Consider the following 22,809-nt stretch of genomic DNA (forward strand, 5'->3'; position numbering starts at 1 on the left):
TGGCTAGCTACTGTTGGAGGAGCTCCACACTGCACTGCTCCAGGGCCTTCAGCCAGGCTTAGTGCTCCTGCTGCACCCAGTCCCATGCCTCTTCCCAGGCAATCTCCCAGGTGACATCTTCCTTCTGCCAGGCCAACTCCCACACCACCTGCGTCTGCTGCTGCCCCTTTTTCTGTGCTGTCCAGCTCTCTACCAGTGCCACCAGCTGCTGGAGCAGGAGGGTTCAGTCCATGGTGCGTTGCTGACACAGCTGGGCAGCTCTAGTAGTGAGTGGCAGTAATTCTGATGCTGCACTTCTGCAGGGCCCTACAGCCTCTCCCCCACATCCAGATGTTGGCCCTGCAGAGGCAAGAGACAGAAGCCTTTTGTGCAAGTTTGCAGCGTTGCGGAGATAAGATGCTCTGCACCAGGTTCTCCTAGCTGCCCGGCCTCAGATTGGAGACTGGCCGTGTGTGAGCGCCTAGGGACCATGGTAAGCTGTCCAGGCAGGGCTGGACCCAGGCAGCTGCCAGCCGAGCCCCCTGGCCCTGCTTGCTCCCTAGGGCTGGTGGCCAGCCTCCCCTGCCCCCTTCCCAGGGTGGGCCAGGCCTGGCTGCTGGCAGCACCTGCTGCCACAGCTCCAGAACCCACACCTCTCTTCCCTGCAGGCCAGCTGCTCCGTTGCACTGCTACCCAGCCCAAGGTGCTGAGCCATCCCCCAGTGCAGGACTTACCACATATCTAGGGCTGGCGAGGCTGGTGGCTCAGCTCAGGGCTCCTTGTCAACAATGGTATCTGGTTGCGGCCAGTGTTCACGGCCTGCCGGTGCCCAGCCAGGGCTGTGCCCTGGGGAGGAGCTGGTGGCCAGCAGTGGCATAGCCACCCAGTCCTTCTGGGGGTTGTGGGGCTGAGCCAAGGGTGAGGCAGCTGCTGGGCAGGGGTCCCCAAGCTGCCAGTGGATGCAGCAGCCGGGGAGGGGGGCAGGGCACTAAAGGCCTGATGTCCCCTCCTTTGGCGACACATCACCAGAAGCATTGGGGCGAGGAGCAGGTGAGGGCAACTTGCCTGTACTGGTGGCACTCGCAGGGGTGGGGCCCATCTTGTGGGGCATCAAAATGCAGGTCAGCTTCCACATGAAGTGCATGGTCTTTTTGCCATGACTGGGCCAATGATTGAATGCGGTCACAGCCGCCCACTGTGCCTACAAGACTGTGACCTTCATGTGGCACTGCCAACCAGGAGTGGCCTCATGCACTTATCCTGCTGGATATGGCCTCAAATGCGGGTGTTTGAGTGACTGCCCCGTACAAATTGCCCAGAGCACTATGAGGTCTTGCACATTCTCCTGGGTCCAGTCGAGGGCCCAGGCACTCAGGATGAACATAGGCATGCAGGCAGAGCTAGGGTTCAATGGGGATGACCTGGTGGACATGCTCTCTGGGCCCCGATGCAGCTGTCTTGGTGATGCAGCCATAGAGGGCTGCCAGCAGCACCCTAGACAGGGGCATGGGCAGGAACTGCGAGCCACAAGGCAGAGGTACTTCACTACAGTGCCTGCAAAGAAACCAAGCTGGGGGTGAGGAGCAGCAGGAAGCAGATGCTGGGAAGAGCAGGGCCCAGAGCCCTGGAAGGAATCTCAGGGCTGGGCAAAGGACACACCAGGCCGCAGCCTTTTGCAACACTCACCTGTGGCCAAGGAGCAGCTCTGTCCAGGGGAACACACAGGGCCTCGTGGGATCCTGCAGATAGTGCTGACTCCTCCAGGCTCCCTGTGCTGTGTGCTGGAGGCTTATAGTCTGTAGCTAGGGACTGCCAGAGAGCAGCCCAGCCCTACAGGAGGGGCAGCCCGCCAGCCAGGAGCCCTGGGGCTGGACTCTGGCTGGCTCCCTAATGGCTGGGTAGACCCAGCACCAGAGTCCCTGCATTAATGCACATTAATGCATCTACATGTGCATTAATGTGCTTTAAGTAATCGTGCCTAAATTTGATACTTGATTTATGCAAATATCAAATTTAGGCAGAATTACCCTAAAAATCACCATTTTTAGGCACATTAAGGTTGCGCACATGTATATGCGCACCCTTAATGCACCTTAAATTGGGCTAATGCACATGTGTAGACACACCCAGTATTATCAACTGTGTCACTTCAAAGGAGAAGAAAACAGTAAACAAGTTGGTGTTATTTTTTTTTTATCTTACCATCATCACGTGGAGTTATTTTATTAAGTTGCTTGGAAGTTAAAAAAAAAAAAGTTAAAATAGGAATTCCCCAAAAGATCTGTGGAAACCTTTCTATATACAGTAAAACCCCTGTTTTCTGGCATGAATGTGGAATGGGGGGGTGCTAGTAATCTAAAAATGCCGGTTACCTGAGGCACAGGGGTTTCTGGCTGGACACTAAGGGAAGAGGGGAAGCGGCAGCTGCTTGTGCAGCGGGGAGTGGAAGGGTGGTGCTGGCCACACACAGAGTGAAAACAGCGCAGGGCAGTGGGTGGCAGCAAGCTTCCCCCTGCCCCCTCTCCCCCATGTCCAACCAATCAACCTGCCAGAAGTTCCAGTTAATAGAAATGCCGGTTAGTAAAATGCTGGATAACAGGCCTTTTACTGTATTAAAAATGTTATGATATTTTAAACTTCAAAGGACTCTGCAGGAAGAACTGAATGGTCCAGCAGTGTCAGAACTTCCAGTAGCTGCCATCACAGTAGCTTTTCCTCTGAGGCACCTTATGACAGCACAAAAATCAAACTACAAGACCAAATATCTAGAATATGGGATTTTTTAAAAACCAATTACTAAGATTACAGGGGAAAAATCAATTATTTACCACATAACAGGCACCTAACATACTTTCTAATGTTCTTTTAATAGATAAATGCCGAAGGAACACCAGAGGAGGTTTTTCTTCAAGCCTGCACAGCGGTTGATCTTCTTCTGAAAAAGGAAGAAGCAGCCTCTTCTTTTTCAGCAGAAATACAGTAATGGTGTACAGCATTTCATTTCACATGTGCACTTGACAGTTCTGACTAAAATGCTGTTCAAAGCAATACCTGCTGTTATGAGAGGTATCTGGAATTAGTGCATGTGCTATTTAATGTGATTTCGAAGGCTTTATTTTATCCATATGTATACAGTACACTAAATATAAAATGGTATCTATGCTAAAACAATACAAAGTACTGTATATTGTTTATCAACTTGTTTGCACTTCACAGGTTTAAAACAGCATGGTGAACAGCAGGTCCAGTTTATATTCACGCCTTCATGTATTTGACTATAATCAGAGGTGTTGCAGTTAATGTTGAGCTCCTTCAACTTAACCAAGTCAGTTGCCACATGAAACTGGAGGGTTGTTACATAACAATACTCATCCCTTTTTCCCCCTTAATTAATTAGTGCTTTTCATTTCTGTGCTAACACTTAGCTTGTTCTTAATTCATAGTTGTTGAATTTATTCCTTGCCATTTTGCTTAATGCCGGAACATACCTGTAATTTGTCAAAATAATTTATAGAGCTATGAAACTGAACACACTTTTGACACTTCCCAAAAATACTGTAAATGCAGTGAGCAAAAAACAAACTGAATGTGAAGAAATTAGCTAATACTGTACAGGTCTGTCCATCCGTTGCCATGGAGCAGACATAATAACTAAAAAAAGCTTTGCCTTGCTGTTAGTTTTCAGCACATTGTAACAATGATTTTCTAATTATATGCGTGTGGCAGTGGAGGGGGGCAGTAAATACAGTGACTGAAAATACTGGTGCAATTCAAAGTGCAAGCAGATGATTTCCATGCTAATAACGGTAGTTTTCATTGTGAAAAATTAGATATTGATTAATAGCCAGAATGTACGAAAGTTAAGCAATTAAATCATTAAATCATACTCTGGAAGTATTTCAAGCACAAAGTTCAGTTGCAGATCATCATCTGTTGTCTTTTAGCGGCATTGCCAAAGCTTGAAAGTGATAGGCCAAAAATATATACAATAAAAAGAGACAGAGAAAAAACGTCGTGGATTGTGCAACTCGCAACATATCCTATATTTAACAACCCACTTTTCCAAAATATCTGCACAAAATTATGTGAAACCCTATTTTACATCCATTTAGTTAAAATATTTTTTATGCCACAGACAGCCAAATAAAAGCTTATTTGACATTTTTGTGAAGTAATTGCATCTTCCTACTAGACCACTGGACTAGTCCACAGTTAGAAGTGATTGCATGACTCATCTTTCTGTCAACAGTTGTACTTTAAATGAGTATTTATGGGACAGATTTGTATTTTTGAAGTTACTTTTCTTGTAATGAAGACATAATACAAAATAAAATGAATGGACAAACATAAAGAGAAGTATTTTGTTGCAGTGCATATAAGTTTAGTTTAGCTGAAAGTACAATAAAACATATTGCTGTAAAGTATAATAAATCAAATTAATAAGTTAAACAAACATGATTTTTTTACTCAGAGAAGGTTCTCCTGTTTTCGTTTTACTTCTACTACAGTGAATGGTTCAAATATTTACTAAAGACAGCTTTAGACTTGCTCTCGTCTTTTAATTGTGGATGCCCTTGCTTTCTTGATTTTTTTTTTTGTGGGTTTTGTTTTTTGTTTGTTTTTTATACACAAATTAACCTTTACTGCTGACACCAAGCAAAATGCTAGACAGACAGACATCATACTCTGCTAGTTAGTTCAATGTCTAACAAACCACTTTTTGAAAAAAGAAAGTTATATTCAGAATGCAACCAATCTCCATCCATTCAAAGATCCTTTCAGCTTGCACCAGTGCCAATTCTCTTATGCTATTTCTCCATTAATTAAAATAGTCTGAAATAATCATGAGGATACGAATTATTCTGAGCAGAACCACATCTAGATATTTCCAGTAATTTTATGGGCTATTTCTGATTAGAATGATCATTCAAATTTATGGAATGGATTGTTTCCATTTCCAAAGAAGAGTGGCAAAAGTCAATTGTCAATTTTTAATTCTAGAAGTCAATTACAATTTTAGTTAGTCCCCTTCAAGCTTATTAATGTAACAAAAACTACATACACATGTGATATAATTTTTTTCATTCAAGAATTATGATCAATTGGAACATGTTAAAAGCTCATCAGAAAACAAGGATACCACCACAGATTTTGTCTCTGGTATTCACTGCTCCAAAAAGCTGCTTCTTTACCAAGGGAGCGACTTCTGGAGAACGGTGATCTCTTCTGTGCTTTTACAGAAGAGTGTCTGTCTCACAACAAATCTATTTTGTTTGTCATTAAAAAGTGAAATACATCTGGTGAATTTTTATATTATATTTCTTTAGGTTTATTAAATTTCTCAAAGTATATGAGATGCTTACAGATGATGTATTACATCACTCAGTGTTTTAGTAACTGTGCTATATTATCTACTAATATATTAAGTGCTTAAACTTTTTCTCTGAAACAAAAAATGGTTACACCTAGATAAATTATGAAAAGTAACACTGTAATCAAGCTACAAGTAAAATTATTATCAAATGCAACCCACCAATTAACGTTCTTATTGCCATACTTTTCAGCTAATGTGTTCCTTCTGTATTCTAACTGCTCTGGAATTCAAGTCTGTGTGCGAGTGGAAATCTATTACAGTTAAAAAATGATCACTGTTTCTGAATCACAAGCTATACATTTCATTAAAAAAGATATATTAGCTAAAAGTATATCACAATAATTACAAAGCTCCTCAGACATCAGTACATCCTTAGACTAATACAGTTCACTGAAGTTGCTAAAATGTCTTCCTTTAATCAGGAGTGAACACAGGGGGATGACAGTATGGTATAACATACAAGAAACTGAGGACCTAATCCTACAAGAGGCTGAGCACAGTCTATTAGGAGCAAAGTACCTTCAACTCCTATTGAATTAAAAGTAGTTGAGGGCACTGAGTACCTTTGCGTGGTTGAGCCTTTTAAATATTCGTATGACCTATTATAAACGTACTTTTTTCTATTGTTAATGTCGGTTAAAAAGTCAAAATCTACACAAAAAGGAAATCACAGCAAGCATTCTATATATAAACAGACTGTATCCACATATTTTATTTCTCACAGTTCTCCTGACAATTGAACATTATTTAAGAACATACTGTATACACAGATAAGAAGAAACATACAAAATGTTTTAAATGATGCACAACAAAATCCAGCAGTATAAAAGAATGCATGTGAACCCTTGCTCACTGCTCAGGCTAAATTTAATCACTTGTTTAAATAGTAATAAAAATACAATCTTTCATGGATCTTGTGCAGACTACAAAAGAGGAAAATTACCATATATATGATTTATAGTAGGCAGTTTTCTTTGATGAGTTGCACTAACAACTCCAAATACAGAGGCAGAAGGCTGTGTATTTTATTTTAAAGGAGTTAATGTTGAGTATTAGAGACTTTACACAGTTACTACCACTGGCACTTTCACCATATTTTGTACACATCACATGATCATCTTATATAACATTACATTTAAAAAATATATCTGAGTGACAATTTTATAACATTCACACACCATGAGCTGGTTAAGGAAGCAATGCCAGAGTTGCCTCCTGTAGTGCTTCACTGTTGGTAAATAGAGTTCATTGTGGTTAAAAAAAAAAAAAAAAAGTCAATGTGATTAAGCAGCTCCAATTTAATGAAGGCCTGTAACCAACCATCACTGGGACAGTGAGTATTTTTTTTTAGAGTATATCCTACAAGCAAACACTGTCATTGGTTAAAACCTTGCCTAACATAGTCAGTTTCTGTGCCGAAAACTATTTCACAACAAAACTGCAAGCTACTAAACTGATTTTATATAAATACTTCATCTTCTCTGGATCTCATTATAACCAAGTTCTTCAAAGCCTTTGGAATTTACTCTCGCTTTAATGTGTGCTCTCATTTCTGGCTCACCTTTTTGTATTTATTTTTTGTTTAGATTCACCACCTAAAAATAACTAATGTGGTGAAACGAAAGTCTCCCAATGAAACCTTCTGCACACTAGGAATGTTCAGCTGCTGTTCAGTGATCTAGAACCATGACAGTTCAAAGCTGTAGTTTGACAAGTACACCCAGGAAGCTGTCATGCTGTGAGTGACATTTCAGGGAAAGCAGAGTCTTTCCAAAATGTGCACGGAATTAACAATGGCGCCATTGTTATTTTTCAAAGATAGTAAGCCCCACATTGTAAGTCTGCTTCCCATGTCATCTATTTGCTGGAAAGTAGTTTGGGTCAAGGTAATTGTAACTTGTTCCTTGCGACATGCAGTAGTCTCTGTCTAAAAATGTCTCAGCTCTGTAAATAGGTTCTAACTGGTGATCTTCTTTGTGAATCTCTGTTTCATGTAGACTGAAAAGAAAAGAAGAGAAAAGAAAACAAAACAAAATTATTCATCAAATCAAATAATTATGTCCGTGTTTTTCACTTCCAGAACAGTAAATAAATTTTAAAAAAACCACTCCTAGATACATGTCAAATTTAGAATCACTGCTATTACACAGCTTAGGTTTTAATAATACAGTACATGCATTCCCTAAAACTGACCAGTATAAAACTACTTTCATGTCATAAGGAAGCATAAAACATGCCCAACAGGGACATGTCACAGTTATACTGCAGTCACCTCTTACTATGGAGATGAATCGTTGATTAATCCAGGAATAGTCCAATATATACAATGACTTTATTTAGCAATTACACCTTAAGCAGGAATTCAAGTAAATTACATATAATAAGGATCAATGATTGCAGCTCACCAGTCTGAACAAGAATCACAGAAATCCAAGGACATTTCTTGAGGGCAATCCTGGCAGTGCCATCGAACACCTTGAATAGGTTCAATGCCGCAGTTATCACACTGTGAAATATAGAGAACAAAAGGGCACTGTAAAAAGAAACTTTTAATATGCAACTTAAAAGCTACATTTTCATTTAGAGCAATGCACTGCACTCAAAGACAATGCATATGCTTTACCCTGAGCTCGAGAGAGAACCATTTCCTCACCACCCCCCACATTGCTCCCTCAAAGCTTTATCTTGAAGTTATCATCCTTCTGGTTAAGAAGAGCTGAACATATATCCATCTGCGACACACCAGTTCTAAACTGGCCAAAGGAATTACTGCAAAGTAGTACAAGCAAATCAGTGTAACTCGAGGATGAGGCATGATATCTCTTCTCTAAGGCTAAGCCCTATGATCGGAAATGCCTGAAGTTGAATCCAGTTTCCATAACATATTACACATCGTAATATATTAGACATCAGCCCCTTATAAACCAGACCACTGATAAGGATAAGAGAGAGTATTTTCAGTTATTCCATTACAGCATTTTCATGTTTTGTAAGTATAACTTACTATACATCAGGGGTGGGCAGCAACACCTATTACGAAAGTTATGACACTTCCCATTGGGGGATGCTGATAACTTGGGCTGAAATTTCCTAAACCAGATGTCTGAGTAAGCTTGATTTTTTTTTTCTGGAAAATTTCAGCCAAAACAGCACATCTGATTCCAAGAACAAGGCTAAGCAAAGTATGTTTTTTGCCTGCTAAAATATTCTTCAGACCTTTTCTTTGAACAGTTCTACTCCCATACTTTGGAACCAGGTCTTGAAATTTGGCAGGAAAGTGGTGTGTGAATATCCCTGCCACTGTTGAGAAAACCTGCTGAAATGTGGCCATTTTAGGGAAATAGGCCCTTAAGGAAAAAAAAAAAAAAAAAAAAAAAAAAAAAAAAAACACTTCCCATATCAAAAAAAAAAAAAAAAAAAAAAAAAAAAAAATCACACTTCCCATATGCTCCAAAGACTTCCCCAACTTGACTAGTTTAATCTCTGAGGACTTCTTCCTCACTGAGCATTTATCCAGGTCTTACAATGCCAAATGCCAACTTCGGTACAGATGCACCACAATTAGCTGATCATGTAGCCCAGAGCTACAGTGGGAACCCAGACGTTCCCTGTAAGAGCTGTTGCTGGCTTGGTACACAAACTAACAACAGGAAACCTGTCTCTCTCTTGTTCTCAATGACCCCCGTGCTGGCATGCAGGTAGAGCAAAGGAGGACGAAAACTACTGTGAATTCAGAAGGGACAAAAGCTAATCTAGGGTGAAGGGAAGGAGGAGATTGGAACAAAGAGCCTGGAGAGAGAGACTGGACAGGGAGAAGAAATGGTGCCTATGAGTTGGACGGGAAACTGTAACTGGTTTTGAGTAAGAAGATAACCTGAATGGCAAAGGATGGGGAGGCTGCTACAGGAACTGTGGTACAAAACCTAGTGCTAGGCAGCTGAGGACTAGGAGCTGTGCAGGGATGGGAGAAATGGGGACTAGAAGATAGTTGGCTATGTGGGAAGTACACCAAGATCAGATGTAAACTAGGTACGAGGAGAGACTACAAGGGGCTAAGAAACCAGCCTGCGTCTACTAAGCATGCAAAGGGAAAAACTGAGAAGGGAACAGGTACAAGATACGATTAAAATGATGATCCAGGAGAAAGTAGAGTTGGGGGTGGGAGGCAGGAATCAAGACGAGAGGAGTTTGAAAGGGCAGACTGAAACCGAGAAAAAGTGTATGCATGTGTATGTGCGCACAAGCACAGAGGCCCAATCGGACAAGAAGCCAGGAGGAGAGAATTAGGACTAAGCTGGACAAGAAAACTTGATTGAGAAGCCTGATGAATGGAGACTGAAGCTGGGTAGACAAGGAAGAAGCCACAGTGGGGAAGATCCAGAACTTGGAAGGCAACCTACTGAAAGAGACATGATGGAAGGAAGCCAGCTGAGGGCATAAGAGGCTTGTACCCACTAGGGCTAGGGACAGAATTTACACAGAAACCATGATAAGTGATCAGAAACCGGCTCACATCTGTAACACAACAGAAATTTGGTGCACATAAACCACTTTCAAAATGGCTGAAACCAGTTTAAGACAAACTGGGCTGAATATAGTATCAGGCTAATTTAAGTTAACTCAGTTTATTGAATTTCTGTCTGACATCCCCTCAAGATTCAAGTTAACTCACAGTTCTCCAGTATCCCAGGATGCTTCGCACCTCCCCCACCCCACCGCAGGGTGGGTAGGCTAGCCTTGGCCCAAGCTGAATGCTCCAGCTGAGTAGGGAGGTGTGCTCTAGCACCCTCAGCCACTGCAGGTATGTGGCTGCATTTTCAGAAACAAAAGTGAATGTCTGTTCCCTTGCTTATTGGTTCAATCTATGCAGTTTAGACTAACCTGCAAAGATTGAATAGATTCAGCCTCAGACTTTTTGACCATCTGTACTTAGCCAAGGCCTGAACAGGATCTCAACATTTCTAAGCCTAACCATTAGTCTGCTGGTAGCAAATATGTATGAAATCCACTGTCACTCCCTAGTAGTGCTGGTCTACACAGATAGTATTACTGCAACTCAGCATACAGCACAGACCTGCTCTGTCTATGAGACTGGGCTGAAAAAAGGGATGCTATCTGCTGGAACCCTACTTCACTTGCTGCAGAAGTTGAAAGGTATGACCTGAGTGGAGTGGAAGAAAATGGCCAGACACTTAAACCAAATGTTGCCTGGGAGATCTAGATTCCCTCTCTGCCATAGCTTGTATGATGCTAAGCCACTTCAAACAGATTTTTCACAAGCAGTCAACAGATGCATGTTCCTCATTTCCTGGATGCCTACCTTAAGCCCAGGTGCTCCAATCTGTAGATGTGAGAAATACACTCAACAGTAATGGAAATCAAAAGGAACTTATGTTTTGCTTATATGAAGCAGTATTAGAGTAGGGGTGCACCGATAGAGAATTTTTTGACCAATAGCAAAGGCTGATTTTTAACGAGCCATATTGGCCAATACTAATCCAATTCTGATACGCAGCCGGGCAGCATGGAGAGCGGTGTCTAGCTGGTAAGTCTGCTGTGGAGAAGGGGCAAGGGGGGAGGGAAGGGACGTGGGGTGGGCAAAATCGAGGCCACCGCAGTGAGGGGGGAAGTGGGGCAGGAGCTGCATAGCCAGGACAGAGCGGGAGTGGGGGCTCCTACCACTATGCGCCCCCAGGAGGCATGGGGAGCACATGCTCCTGGATCTGTACATAGGGGACAGTGGACTGCCACTGCAAGCTGGGGTGGCACTGGGCCAAGCTGTGCTCAGGGCAGGCGGTGGCAGCACTAGAAGGTGGCTAGCGGGGAAAGGCCCCAACGGGGGGGGTGGCTAGCCCCAACATTCGCTGTAGCCCACTCCAAGCCCCCTCTCCCAGCACCACCACTGCCCACCCCAAGTGCAGCCTGGCCCAGCCCCTGCCAGGGAAAGCCCAGCGCCACGCCAGCCCACAGCAGCAGCCTGCCCTCGCCCTGCGTGCAGATCCGGGAGCACATGCCCTCCATGCCCTCCTGGGGTGTGTGCAGCAGCTGTGCTGAAGCTGCGCACATGCACGGGGCATTTATCAGTGGCATTATCAGCCACATCAGCCAAGAAAAGCCTATTGTCGATAGAGTCCATTTTCCTTATATCGGTGTTGATCCGATATGGGATCGATGTATCGATGCACCTCTATTATACAGTGCCAAGTATTCTGAAACACAAGATCCCACAAGTCATGTCAAGCTGGGTGTCTAAAGGTAGTGAATTTTTTAAATTTAATTTCTCTGTGCCTCAGTTCCCCATCTGGAAAATGGAAATACAAGCACTCTTGAATCCAGAAATGGTGCTGTGAAATAGATTAGCTATTGGTTGTAAAGTGCTCTCAATGTTTGTAGGGATGAGCATAAGACAAACATAGGAGGGAATAAACTGTTTTGTAGGCAGAGCCAGGTTTGAATAGTGTACTGGAAGTGAGGCTGAGGGCAACATACTGAGCAATGTGAATGAAGTAAAATTTTGAATAGCTGCTTCAAGTGAGTACAACACAGCCTGAACGAGGCAGGAGTGCTGGGGAAAAACAGTATTTGATCCTAGTTATAGATGTATCATCACACGTTTGTGTTTACATGTGTGCACACACACAACCATAGGTCCAAATTAAGGCAACAAAGCAACCTTCTTTCTGGCCTTTGCTAGCTTTGAGTGCTGGACTTTGAAATGCTGATAATATTTTTATCAGTGTAATATTTTGTGTGCAGTTTCAAATAGGAGAAAATAATTCATTTTATAGAATCATATTCCTGCTGTACAAAATCTCATGTTCTGAGTGACAATGACAATAACACTTCCAAAGAGCCTCAAATCTGCATACCAGAGCTCTGCTCTATCAGTGTCACTATGGTACTGATCTAGCAGTTCAGGGTCTCCAGTCACTCTCTTTGGAATGGATGACCTTACGGGCTCAAAGGAAAAACCAATAGCAAAGAGTCCAACAGGTCTGCCCCATCTATAATGAGCCAAGAAAATTCCTGGAATACCCCAGACATGAAAAGCAGCTACACAAAAGATGACTGCTCATTATAAATATCCCTCCCAAGCTACAGTATGTACTGTCATAATTCCCTCCTCCTCAGTACTACCTATAGATGGGTCGCACTAAGAACACAACATCTTTATTAGTGAAGATGACTGTCCTTATTTCATATAAGCCTCCTTTTATTTCTTTGCCTCAATCCTTCCTTCAAGCATTGCCTGTAGCTGGTATTTTTCTCTGCAGCAAGATCCTGACACCACCACCTGTTCCATTATCATTCAGTATTGCTAGCTTTTCTTCCTTCCGAGGAATAAATGCCTGACAGACTGACTTCTCTATTGCTTTAAAAACTGCTGCTGTTAACTGGGAATTGGTTTCATTCTCTAACCTAAGGCAGTCCAACTTTTAAGTGGCTGGGGGCCACAGAAATGGAGTCCACATGCCCCCTGCCCCCACTGTAGTTGGAAGGGACATCAGGCCCTGAATCCAGTTCCTGACATTCAGTAGCAATCATTTACTCACAGAGCCCTAGCAAGCATCCACTCTGGACTCTCTCACACTTCAGAGACTCAACGCATCGCATGAAACAAAACCAAACACACCACACAGCTAGTCAAAGAAAAAAAGAAAGATAGGATTAAAAGTACACTGCCAGTGTCCTGCCACTGTTAATGGCAAAGAAGTTACTATGTTAAAAAAATTGGAAACTATCAGATTGAAAAAGAAAGTCTCTTTCCTATGAAAACCACTGCCTGATAGGCTAATAAAAACTCACATTAATTGGAAAAGGTCTTACCTTAAAGCCTACATGCTGCACAAATCCACTTTCTGCATGCATCTGTTGGAGTTTATGTTTTTTTAATTTTTTTAATTCTAGCAGTTCTTTGTATTCCGGTAACTCTCTATATGTTAGTGGGATGCTCTCCTCATCCTGTTCAAAAAAGAAAAAACAAATGAATTAACTTTGCAGATATACTACTGGAAAGACCTAATTTTCTTAAGCATAAAAATATGATGAAATCTCTTTCCAAAAAAACACTAACAAAATATGCTCAGTAAAATGTGCAATCTAGGAATTATCTTGGGGGATAAATACACAGGTACAGAAACAAAGAAATATACAGTTAATTTCTACTTTCATATATCACTTGTATTTCACCAACAATGTATTACCTTACCTTTATGACAAGCAATACTGAAATAAAAAATATTTTGGATTCAAATTTTAGTTTAATGGCTCTGACCTGTGGAGTCATTTCACTCAGCCCAAGGGGCCAGGAATTTAGGGGCAGCGCCCGCCGCCAAAATCCCAGCTATGCCATTGCCTCGTTGTGCAACGGCTGTCTTAACCCTGACACACCTCCACTCACTCTGCTACCACCACCAGGTCCCAATCTGGACTACAAGGAAGCCTGAGGGCTAGATTCAGCCCAGGGACATAGGCGATTCTGACCCTCAATTTACAGACATTTTCTGCAAACTGACACATGGAAAAAAAAAGGGTGAATTTCTATTAAGCCAAAGCCTGTTGCTTTATTTGTCAATTTCTGGTAATAGGAATTAAAATGTTTGAGAATTAAAAATTGAAATGAAATAAATAACTCCACAAAACTTCCTACATGTTAAGAACGTTTGGAAAATGCCAACACTTTGAAATACCCGGTGCCAAGAGAAGCAAACTTTTAACTGGAAATTTTTTACTGAAATCTAGCATTAAAGCTCCTGGTCTCATTTTCTGACCTAGAGCATAAGTGTAGGAGAGGCATTTTTGAAGCCCCTGGAAGTATGCTGGGATTTCAGTGGTGGGTCCTATCCTCAAATTCCCAGCCCCTTTAGGTGCCCCTTGGGCTCTGTGAAATGACTCCACAGGTCAGAGCCACTAAACTAAAATTTGAAGCCAAAATATTTTTTATTTCAGCTATATTCCTTGTCAAAAAAGGTAAGGTAATATTGTTGGTGAAATACAAGTGATATATGAAAGCAGAAATTAGCAGTATATTTCTTCTTTCTGTGCCTGTGTCTTTATTCTCCTCTCCCCCCACCCCCCGCAAAATAATCCCTAGATTGCATCTTTTGCTGATTACATATTTTGTCAGTGTTTTTTTGAAAGAGGTTTCATCCTACTTTTATGCTTAAGAAAGCTCCTGTATTAAATTATTTCATTTTCTGACCTAAAGCATAAGTATAGGAGAGATATTTCTGAAGCCCTTGGAAGTGACACCTTATACATATGCACCTGGATTTCCCCATATTTCCTTGCTGGTCTCCTATGTCCCCCATCTTTCGGAAAACATTAGGATTAATGTTAATTTTGCTGTTGTTTGTCACAACTCGTAAACTGAACTGTCATTAAATTATTATGGATTATTAAATGATTACGCTAAAATACTGAAAGGACCCATTTTAATGGATTTACTTCTAAGCTCTCAGAAAACTAGTAATATTTTTCTAGTGGAATGTAGAGGTACTGAAGACAATACTGTACATCTCATATGTAGTCGTGAGGCTGAATATCCCTGCATCCTTGAGGCTGAATCCCTGCAAAACTCATTTCAGAGCTTGTATACAGGAAAATAAACCCACTCTGGAATCAGCTGTTCTGTAAAAAAAAGTTGCTCCCATATGGACATACTACTCTGAAATGTGTGTCCCCATGCCAAAATCATCACCTCACTCACAATGTGAAGTAATTACCATATTTACCCAAATCCAAGACAAGGGTTTCTTTTTCCCCATTCAATCAGCAACAGGCAGTTGCTGAGGCTCCAGCTCTATCTTCCCCTGCAACAGCCTCTGCCCCCCACCATCTCCTCTGCTGCCCCCAACCCACTCACTCCCCTTACCCTGAGTTATGTCCCTCTGGCTCTGTCCCAGCCCGGGGAAGGGAGCACATGCTGGCTCTGGCTCCTGCCAACCCGGGAAACAGCAGCAGCACCAGCCTTGGCCCTGAGCCTGGCTTTGACTCTAGAGCTGGGGCTGCTGCTGTCTGGCCAGCTGGGGGCCAGAGTCAGCATGTGCTCTGTGCCTCCGGCCACAGCAGGGCTGCAGATGGACACAGCTATGATCCAGGGTAAGCAGAGCAGGGACCAAAAGAAGGTGGGAGGGGAGCAGGGCAAGTAGGCACCAGGGGGCACAAGCACGGGGGGGAGGGGGGGCGGAAGAAATGGCAAGTGGGGAAGGGACATGCAGCAGGAACTAAGGTACAGGGGAGCAAGGGGTGTGGGTCAGGCTGTTTGAATCCTCTGCGGCCTCCCCACCACGCCTGCCCCATCACTGCTTTCCCCAGGGGGAATTTAAGATGAATCCTCCAATGATTAGATTCTACACATGGAAAATTAAAACCGATTTATAAATTTTCCATGTGAAAAACCTAATTATTGGGGGGGATCATCTTAAATGTGAATTTGTTTGGGATTTAGGTAAATACAGTATTACAAAATAAAATCTTTTTTTTGAGTAATGTCCACATAGGAGAAATTATTCCAGGCAGTTTCCACCACATGGATAAGGTGTTGACCTTAATTAAGTGGCCACTGGTGCCTCCATAATAAAGAATTAAAAGGACCGTTCAATTACTTTCTGCTTCATTGAAGTCTGGCTTTTTTCCGTATAAAATCATTTTATGGACTCACAATTGTCACCAAAAGACCTTTAAAAATTGAAACCAAATCAAGTACTTTGAAAATGGAGTTAGAAACCTTTCCTCACCCAATTCAGTTGTGTTGCATTGACAATGGAGATTTACCTGTTAACTGAGCTCACACCTGCATCGTTCTACAATACTGTAAGCCAGAAACATAACTCTCTGGAAATCCTGCACTAGGTGAAGGAAGAGGAGGTTACAACAGTGGTTTCTAACCCTTTTAGACTCATTAGGCCAAAGACACCCCTTGGAAAGATGTCAGCTCTTAGCTTTCACCAATTTTTTGACTACAGACAAATAAGAGAACAATTCTTCTGTTACAAAGAACTCAAAGAGCAAGGCAGGTCAGAATGCTTTTATCACTATGGATTCCTATTTGAAATCTCTGGGTTTATCTTCTGAATCATGCTTTCACACCTAACAATACTAACACTGCAAGACATCCTGCACTGCCCTTGAAAGAATCTCAAGGTACCCTAGGGCACTGCAGCAATAGTAGCAACATGAAAAGAAACACTACTGGTGAAATGTGGGCACATTAAAACCCATCAGAACTGTAGCCTCCAGGGGAAATGTAAAAAAAAACAAAACCCACCCCACAAATATTTAGAAAACTACAAATGTATATGAAATGAAGTGATACAGAACAAATAGCTCTTTCAAGATGAAGAGATGCAAACTGACATTTTATAAATATTTATTTAAAAAAAAACACTTGGAATCTTCTCAGCATTTAGACTGGAATATAACAACTTATGCCTGTAAAGAAGGAAAGGAGGTAAGAGAGCTCAAAACACAAGCAGAGGGAGAAGACAACATATCTGAGGACAACATTTGGAGCCGGACCAAACAACGAATCCACAAGCATTAAACTATTTAAGAGTAATATACCCATGCAGTGCCAGTCTGAGGAAAATTAACCAATTAATCGAGAGGCCTCATTATCTTGTTACATGTCAAGCTTTTGAGTAGTAAGGCTTTCCCATTCTCACAAGGATAAAATCCCTAGGCCTTAGCCTGCATCTGACTTCAGTGAAGCATCGCTGACTTAAACAAGATGAGGACCTGTGCCCGCATCCTCAGCAGTTCTTACTGTATGGAAAGAAGTGTGGAAATATACTGGAATTTCTTTGTACTTTCCAACTGCAAACCCAGACACCTACCCAATAGCTTGTATAATGATGCCCTACCTGGGTCATATGTGGGGAACCCTGCCTCTGCATGGGCTTCTATTGCCTGAGCCAAACAATCAGGTCTGCGAGCTCATGGCCTAAAAGACTCAAAAACCTTAGTCTGGTTTGCAAACGGAGGCAAAAATTCTTGCTTCATGCAGGATGTAATTATATCAAGAAATGCTGAAAGCTTTTCACTACTTTTGCTTCATCAGGTCTTTATCCAGAAACAGGTCATGTGGTTTTCAAAACAGATCCATCATCTACATGTTTATACTTGCACTGTAGTTACTGCACATTAAGTTTAGTACTTGGTTAACTAAGTACTAAATCAACGCGGAGTAACTCATGCTATTGTGCAGTAGCGCTGGTACATAGGTTTTTAGTGACACTTACTGCACAGCAGCCTAATACTACTGTGCAGTAGCATATTAGCATGTTTTTTTCCCAGCACACTACTGCCCAGTGTTACTAGGCTACTGCACAGTTAGTGTCTTGTGTAGACGAACCCTCCAAATATCTTTTACAGATGTGAATGCACAAATACAAGTTTTCAGAAGCTGTTTGAATTCCCTAGGGTGGTGTTGGGTTTTTTTTTTTCCTCTTTGTTGCTTAATCCTCTCCAATGTTTCCCTTTTTGGTTTGGTCTTTCTCTGATTTTTCTGAGCTTGAGTCCTTATTCAAAAGAGGTGTCTGCAATTGAAGCTGCAGCTCCACCTGACTTACTATTGTTGAATGATTACTTAGAACGCTCAACAATTTAAGATACACTCAACACTATATATTTACAACAGGAAATCTTATTTCAAATATCATTCATTAAATACAATGAAGAAAGACAGTGAGAGATCCTTTGTGATAATCTGAAACACCATACCGATATTTCCTCCTCTGTTGCAGCATCCATATGGCTGTGAAAACTTGATCGGTCATCATCCTCATCCATATAAACTGGAGGTTCATGGGAGGTCATGAAAGTTGAAGGTTTGAAAAGATGCTTATTTAAAGGATGCTGCCGCCTGCTTGATGACTGCAGTATAAAAAAGAATGACATGCAATTTTCAAACTGGATTCTTCTATAATTGTTTGGCAGCAAGTACTTCCTACCAAAATTAACTATACAAATGTTACGCTCACTTGCACGAACCCTGCCCCACAGTTTTTCACATGTCTACATCTGAATGACATCCAAGTGTTGTGGGATCACACTGAGGAATGCTACTTTCTGCTTTGACGAAAATTTAACCAACACAGTGTACATGGACAGAAACAAACCCCTACTGAAAAGGGCAGACAAAAGTGGAAGCAAGGAAATAGAACTGTTTACATTTTACAGACAGGATACTGAGACTACTAAGACACAGAAAGATCAAGTGACTTTCTGAGGTCACATAATAAAACTGACAATACAAGGCATCAAACAGGAAAGCAATTTTGCACTAGCCTTGGCCTCAAGAGACCTGGTGTCTATTCCTGGCTCTGCCACTGCCTTGTAATGTGATGTTGGGCACTTTACCTCTTTATTCAAAGAGTTACCTCTACTTGCAAAGCTCTGAGATCTATTGATTGAAAGCTCTAAGACTGCATGTAAACAAAAGTTCATTATTGTTGTAAACCCATGCCTTTACCACAGACTTCCTTCCACAATACACTGGCTGCTGATAGACATGAAAAAAACCAAAACAAAACACAAACAGTGCTTTAGCGGAAGAGGAAGCGCGTTAGTTCAACCTGGATCCCCAGTGGCTGTGTAGATTGCACACTTCAGTAGGGCTTTTTCACACTTTTACCTAATAGCTGACTCAATCAAAGGATTCAATCAGCTATTAGACAAAAGCACCAAAAAGCCTCACTGAAACACGTGATCTGTTAAGACATTGGGTGAGCTGGGTAAAACAAACATAATGCCTCTTTTGGGCATGCGCTGCGCTTGGTGCGGGGACATGCCAAGCTTAAAGTAAAGCACTGTTTGGGGGGGAGGGGGGGGGGTGTTCCACATCTGTAAGCAGCCATTATTAAAAGTAGTCAAGAAAGCTAGGTATGTTGTTCTTGGGGCTAATAAAGTTTAGGCAAAAGGTTAAGCAGGGCTATATACTTAATGTTTCCATATGACAACAGAAGAAAGTTGCGAGTAAAACTAGGTGTCTGATTCTTAACTAACTGCCAAATATTTTCTTCCTTTATAACGAAGTCACAGTGCTTATATTTCTGAAAAAAATATCATTTCAAATGTTAATTGGCATTAATTTGAAAGGAAGGAAGAGTTCCAGCAGTAGTCATAATTAACTAAATGCTGAATACAAAAATCAATAGGACTCAGTGGAAGTCAAATGCACTATTCACGCATAAAGAAAAGCACTCATGTAATTCTTTGCTGGATCAGAGCCACAGTTTGTAATATCACAGAAGATAATTGCTCGGGGGGGGGTCAGTATCCATTAGATGTCTACATTACTGCTTATCTAAAATCTTATCATTTTTACTGTGATCGAAGGCTGAGAAAGGAAAGCCATTTTAAAATAAATCATTTAAAAATCAGTAAGATCCAACTGCTTTTACGCCCTGGAGGAATATTTGATATGGAACAAAAGCACTTTACTTAGTGCAACTGTTACAACTTTTTACTTGGCTGCCATCCAGACTGGCACATTAAATTAATTCAACAAATATTCTTTACCTAACACTGCAAAAGAAAATACTGCTTTTTTAATTATCAGAAAGGTGATTTTACATTGAGTTTAGATTCTATCAGGGACCTAAGGGAAAACATACACACTTTTCCCTGTTGTTTTACTTTACAAGATTTTTCCTTTACATAATGCTAAAAGAACCTAAAACAATTAAAAAACACCCAACACCAACACAATTCATCTCTAAGATGCAAGTGGGTGGCAGTGAATAACATGCAGTAAAACTGCACGACAGCTTAGGTTAGAAAATAAAGACAATGACTGTGTTCTGTTGAGAGAGGTAGTTAGTCATGTTAAGCTACCCTGCATTTTGTTCAAACAAAAAAGAATTAGGGCAAACGGAATGCAGGTACCCAGATTGAAATTCAGACAAGATATTGGAGCTAACACCATTTAACCCTCTGAAAAGCAATAATATCCTTAATGGCCACAGGAGGTCAGTAACTCAGCTTTACAGCTCAGAAATGATGCTTGTAGCATAACCTTATAGTATTTTCTAGTACTTGTTTTGTACTAGGTAAGGTAAAAGCTTGAAACCTTCAATTTTATGGCTTCCACTTTCATATACTTGGAGCTATCCTACCCCAAAATAGTGATAAAGCACAGCATACTTAAATTTACACGATCAGACATACTTCAGTCTGAACAGGCAATATTAATATATATAAATATAAAGAAACTAGTTTGAATTCAATTAAAGTGTTTTATTGAAAAATGAAACAATCCCTCACTATGAATAAACACCAGCATGTGCTAGCAACAAGGATTTCTAGTCAAAGCCTGTACTGAAGATTTGAAATCTCTCTTTAGCAAAACACCACTCTTGGCTAAGTTAGGCACACTATTAAATCAGTGATTTATGTAGGAAAAAATCCCCAGTATCTTATCTTAACAGCTCATCCGCCTGTTAGGTAATGTCTAATGCTTGCTGTATGACAAAATGTAAAACTCAGGTTACAAATACTGAACTATAAAAAAAACTAAAGAATGAGACATACACACTCATTAATCTTTAACTGCTAAATCTGCGATTCTAATTCAATTTTGATTAGTAATATATGAAAGCTATCTTAACTAGATGGCTGTCCGGTAATTTGAGTGAATTACACATTACATTCATGCTATGATTAAGATGTAAACATTAACCCTGACACACATTCAAGTCTATTTATGGTGTGATAATATAGCAAACAAGTCACAAAGTTATTCCACATATACTGTGCAACATCTTTCTGGCTTATTGGTATCGCACTTTAAATTGAACGTGCAACATGCTGGGGATGTCCCATGACAGTTGAATATAATGATCCAGCATGGTGTAGTTCCAGGGTCCAGGACACAACTGTCCTCTACCCGATCTGTGGGATCAGGCTGAGGCACTGTTGGGTCCTGGACCCAGTACCCCTGCCCAATCCCTGAAGACAGATTCTGGGGATGGGAATGGGGTGGGAGGAGGGGGAAGTGGGGAAACAGGCATGAGCCTGACATCACAGAACACCTTCCTGATCTTGGGCTCACTGTGCCCTAGACCTTTAAAAGTGGTCACACAGCTGGGCAGCCCCAGATCTCAAACCCAGACCCCTGCTGTCCTGGCCAGGGCTGACAAACAACTGTTGTCTGTCAATCCTGCTGGGGCCTGCAGGCACCCAGCTTTCAACTTGCTGGTACAGGGGAAGCCTAGGATCACAATCCCAGGCTCTTCCTGCACTGGCAAATAGTAACGGCAAGATTGGGATCTGATCCCTAATCCCCAAAAATCACACTTCCTGCTATGCACATGTGGCATGGCAAGCGGTACAACTGTTGGGATTGGAGATCAGATCTCATTATACCATTAAATGAACGTGTGTCAGGAGCCTAACTAAGGGTATGGATGCATGTACATCTGGAACAGTTTTAAAAGGGCAGCAGATGTTACATTCCAATTGTTACCTGTGGACAAATATGAAATGATACAAATATTGTATACCAAAACTACTCATATTTTACAGTGCATGAGACAGTTAAAAGTTGGAGCAGCTTTGGTACATTTGTACGGTTCCTGGCTTGCACACGGGTAACAATCAGACTGTAACAGCTGCTGCCCTTTTGAAACAGATTGGAAAGCTGGGCTGGAGCTAAAGTATGAAGTTCAAAGCTGACAAATGCAGGGTGCTACACTTTGGGAAGAATAATCAAAAATAGCAATAGAAAATGGGTGACCCCAGGCTGGATGGCAGCACTACAGAAAAGGCTCTGGTACATCACAGACTCAATGGGTGCGTTCAGAAGTGCACAGATGTTTGGTTCCCCAGGGACAAGTAGCGGTGGTGCACCTTGCGCCACCGCTACATGTCCCTGGGGAATGCCCATGCCACGTGCACTTTGGTGCATGGCAAATTACCCCAACTTCAAGAGCAAGTCTAAAGACTGAACAAGTCTGGAGACTGAACTATACTCTCATGCTTCAGCTTCAGACAAAGTCACTTTCAAGTTACTATCAGGAAATATGAATGACTTCTCAGTGTGGTGAATCTATTTTATCAATACAGTTGTGTATTTTCAGCCTATTATATTTCCCTCCCCGTTTCTATTTAAAGAAAATCTGTCACCATCCAGTTTGCACACTTTTAAAGTTGGGTATGAAGAAGGTACTGACTGCAGCCTGCACTATGTTTGTACATAGAAGTAACAATTATTACAGTATAATCACAGTCCAAACTTTCAGTACTACACATAGCTTCCTTCTACCAATCTGTGTTACCTCCTCTGGAGACTTGGAAGTAACTTGCGCCCCCTTGTGGTGCTGCCATTCTGTGCTTTCAGTAGACAACTGCACTGACAGATTGAGGGGAATTTCCCACCTGTAGTACATCTTGATTTTTCCCTTCCACGATTACATTTTTTGTTGGTTACAAATGCTGACTAAGAAGCCATACTT

The 22,809-nt window shown here is 41.7% G+C and overlaps 2 protein-coding genes across 4 annotated transcripts in view; one reads left to right on the plus strand and one right to left on the minus strand.

Moving 5' to 3' along the window:
* AK5 (adenylate kinase 5) overlaps positions 1-5,907 on the plus strand; it is a 168,545-nt gene extending 162,638 nt beyond the window's left edge. Inside the window, exon 15 of the mRNA XM_025193601.1 lies at positions 2,852-5,907. Within this exon, the coding sequence (XP_025049386.1) occupies positions 2,852-2,962 (111 nt within the window). The 3' untranslated portion in view covers positions 2,963-5,907. The remainder of the gene's footprint in view (positions 1-2,851) is intronic.
* A 132-nt stretch (positions 5,908-6,039) lies between these two features.
* LOC102369436 (ZZ-type zinc finger-containing protein 3-like) overlaps positions 6,040-22,809 on the minus strand; it is a 28,425-nt gene continuing 11,655 nt past the window's right edge. For all 3 annotated transcript variants that reach the window (XM_014526545.2, XM_025193600.1, XM_025193599.1), the window contains 4 exons: positions 18,077-18,229; positions 13,181-13,315; positions 7,759-7,859; positions 6,040-7,351 (listed from right to left, as the gene is read on the minus strand). In XM_014526545.2, the coding sequence (XP_014382031.1) occupies positions 7,207-7,351; positions 7,759-7,859; positions 13,181-13,315; positions 18,077-18,229 (534 nt within the window). In that variant the 3' untranslated portion in view covers positions 6,040-7,206. The remainder of the gene's footprint in view (positions 7,352-7,758; positions 7,860-13,180; positions 13,316-18,076; positions 18,230-22,809) is intronic.

Source organism: Alligator sinensis, unplaced genomic scaffold (genome assembly GCF_000455745.1).
Source record: "Alligator sinensis unplaced genomic scaffold, ASM45574v1 scaffold51_1, whole genome shotgun sequence".
Classification (NCBI taxonomy): Eukaryota; Metazoa; Chordata; order Crocodylia; family Alligatoridae; genus Alligator; species Alligator sinensis.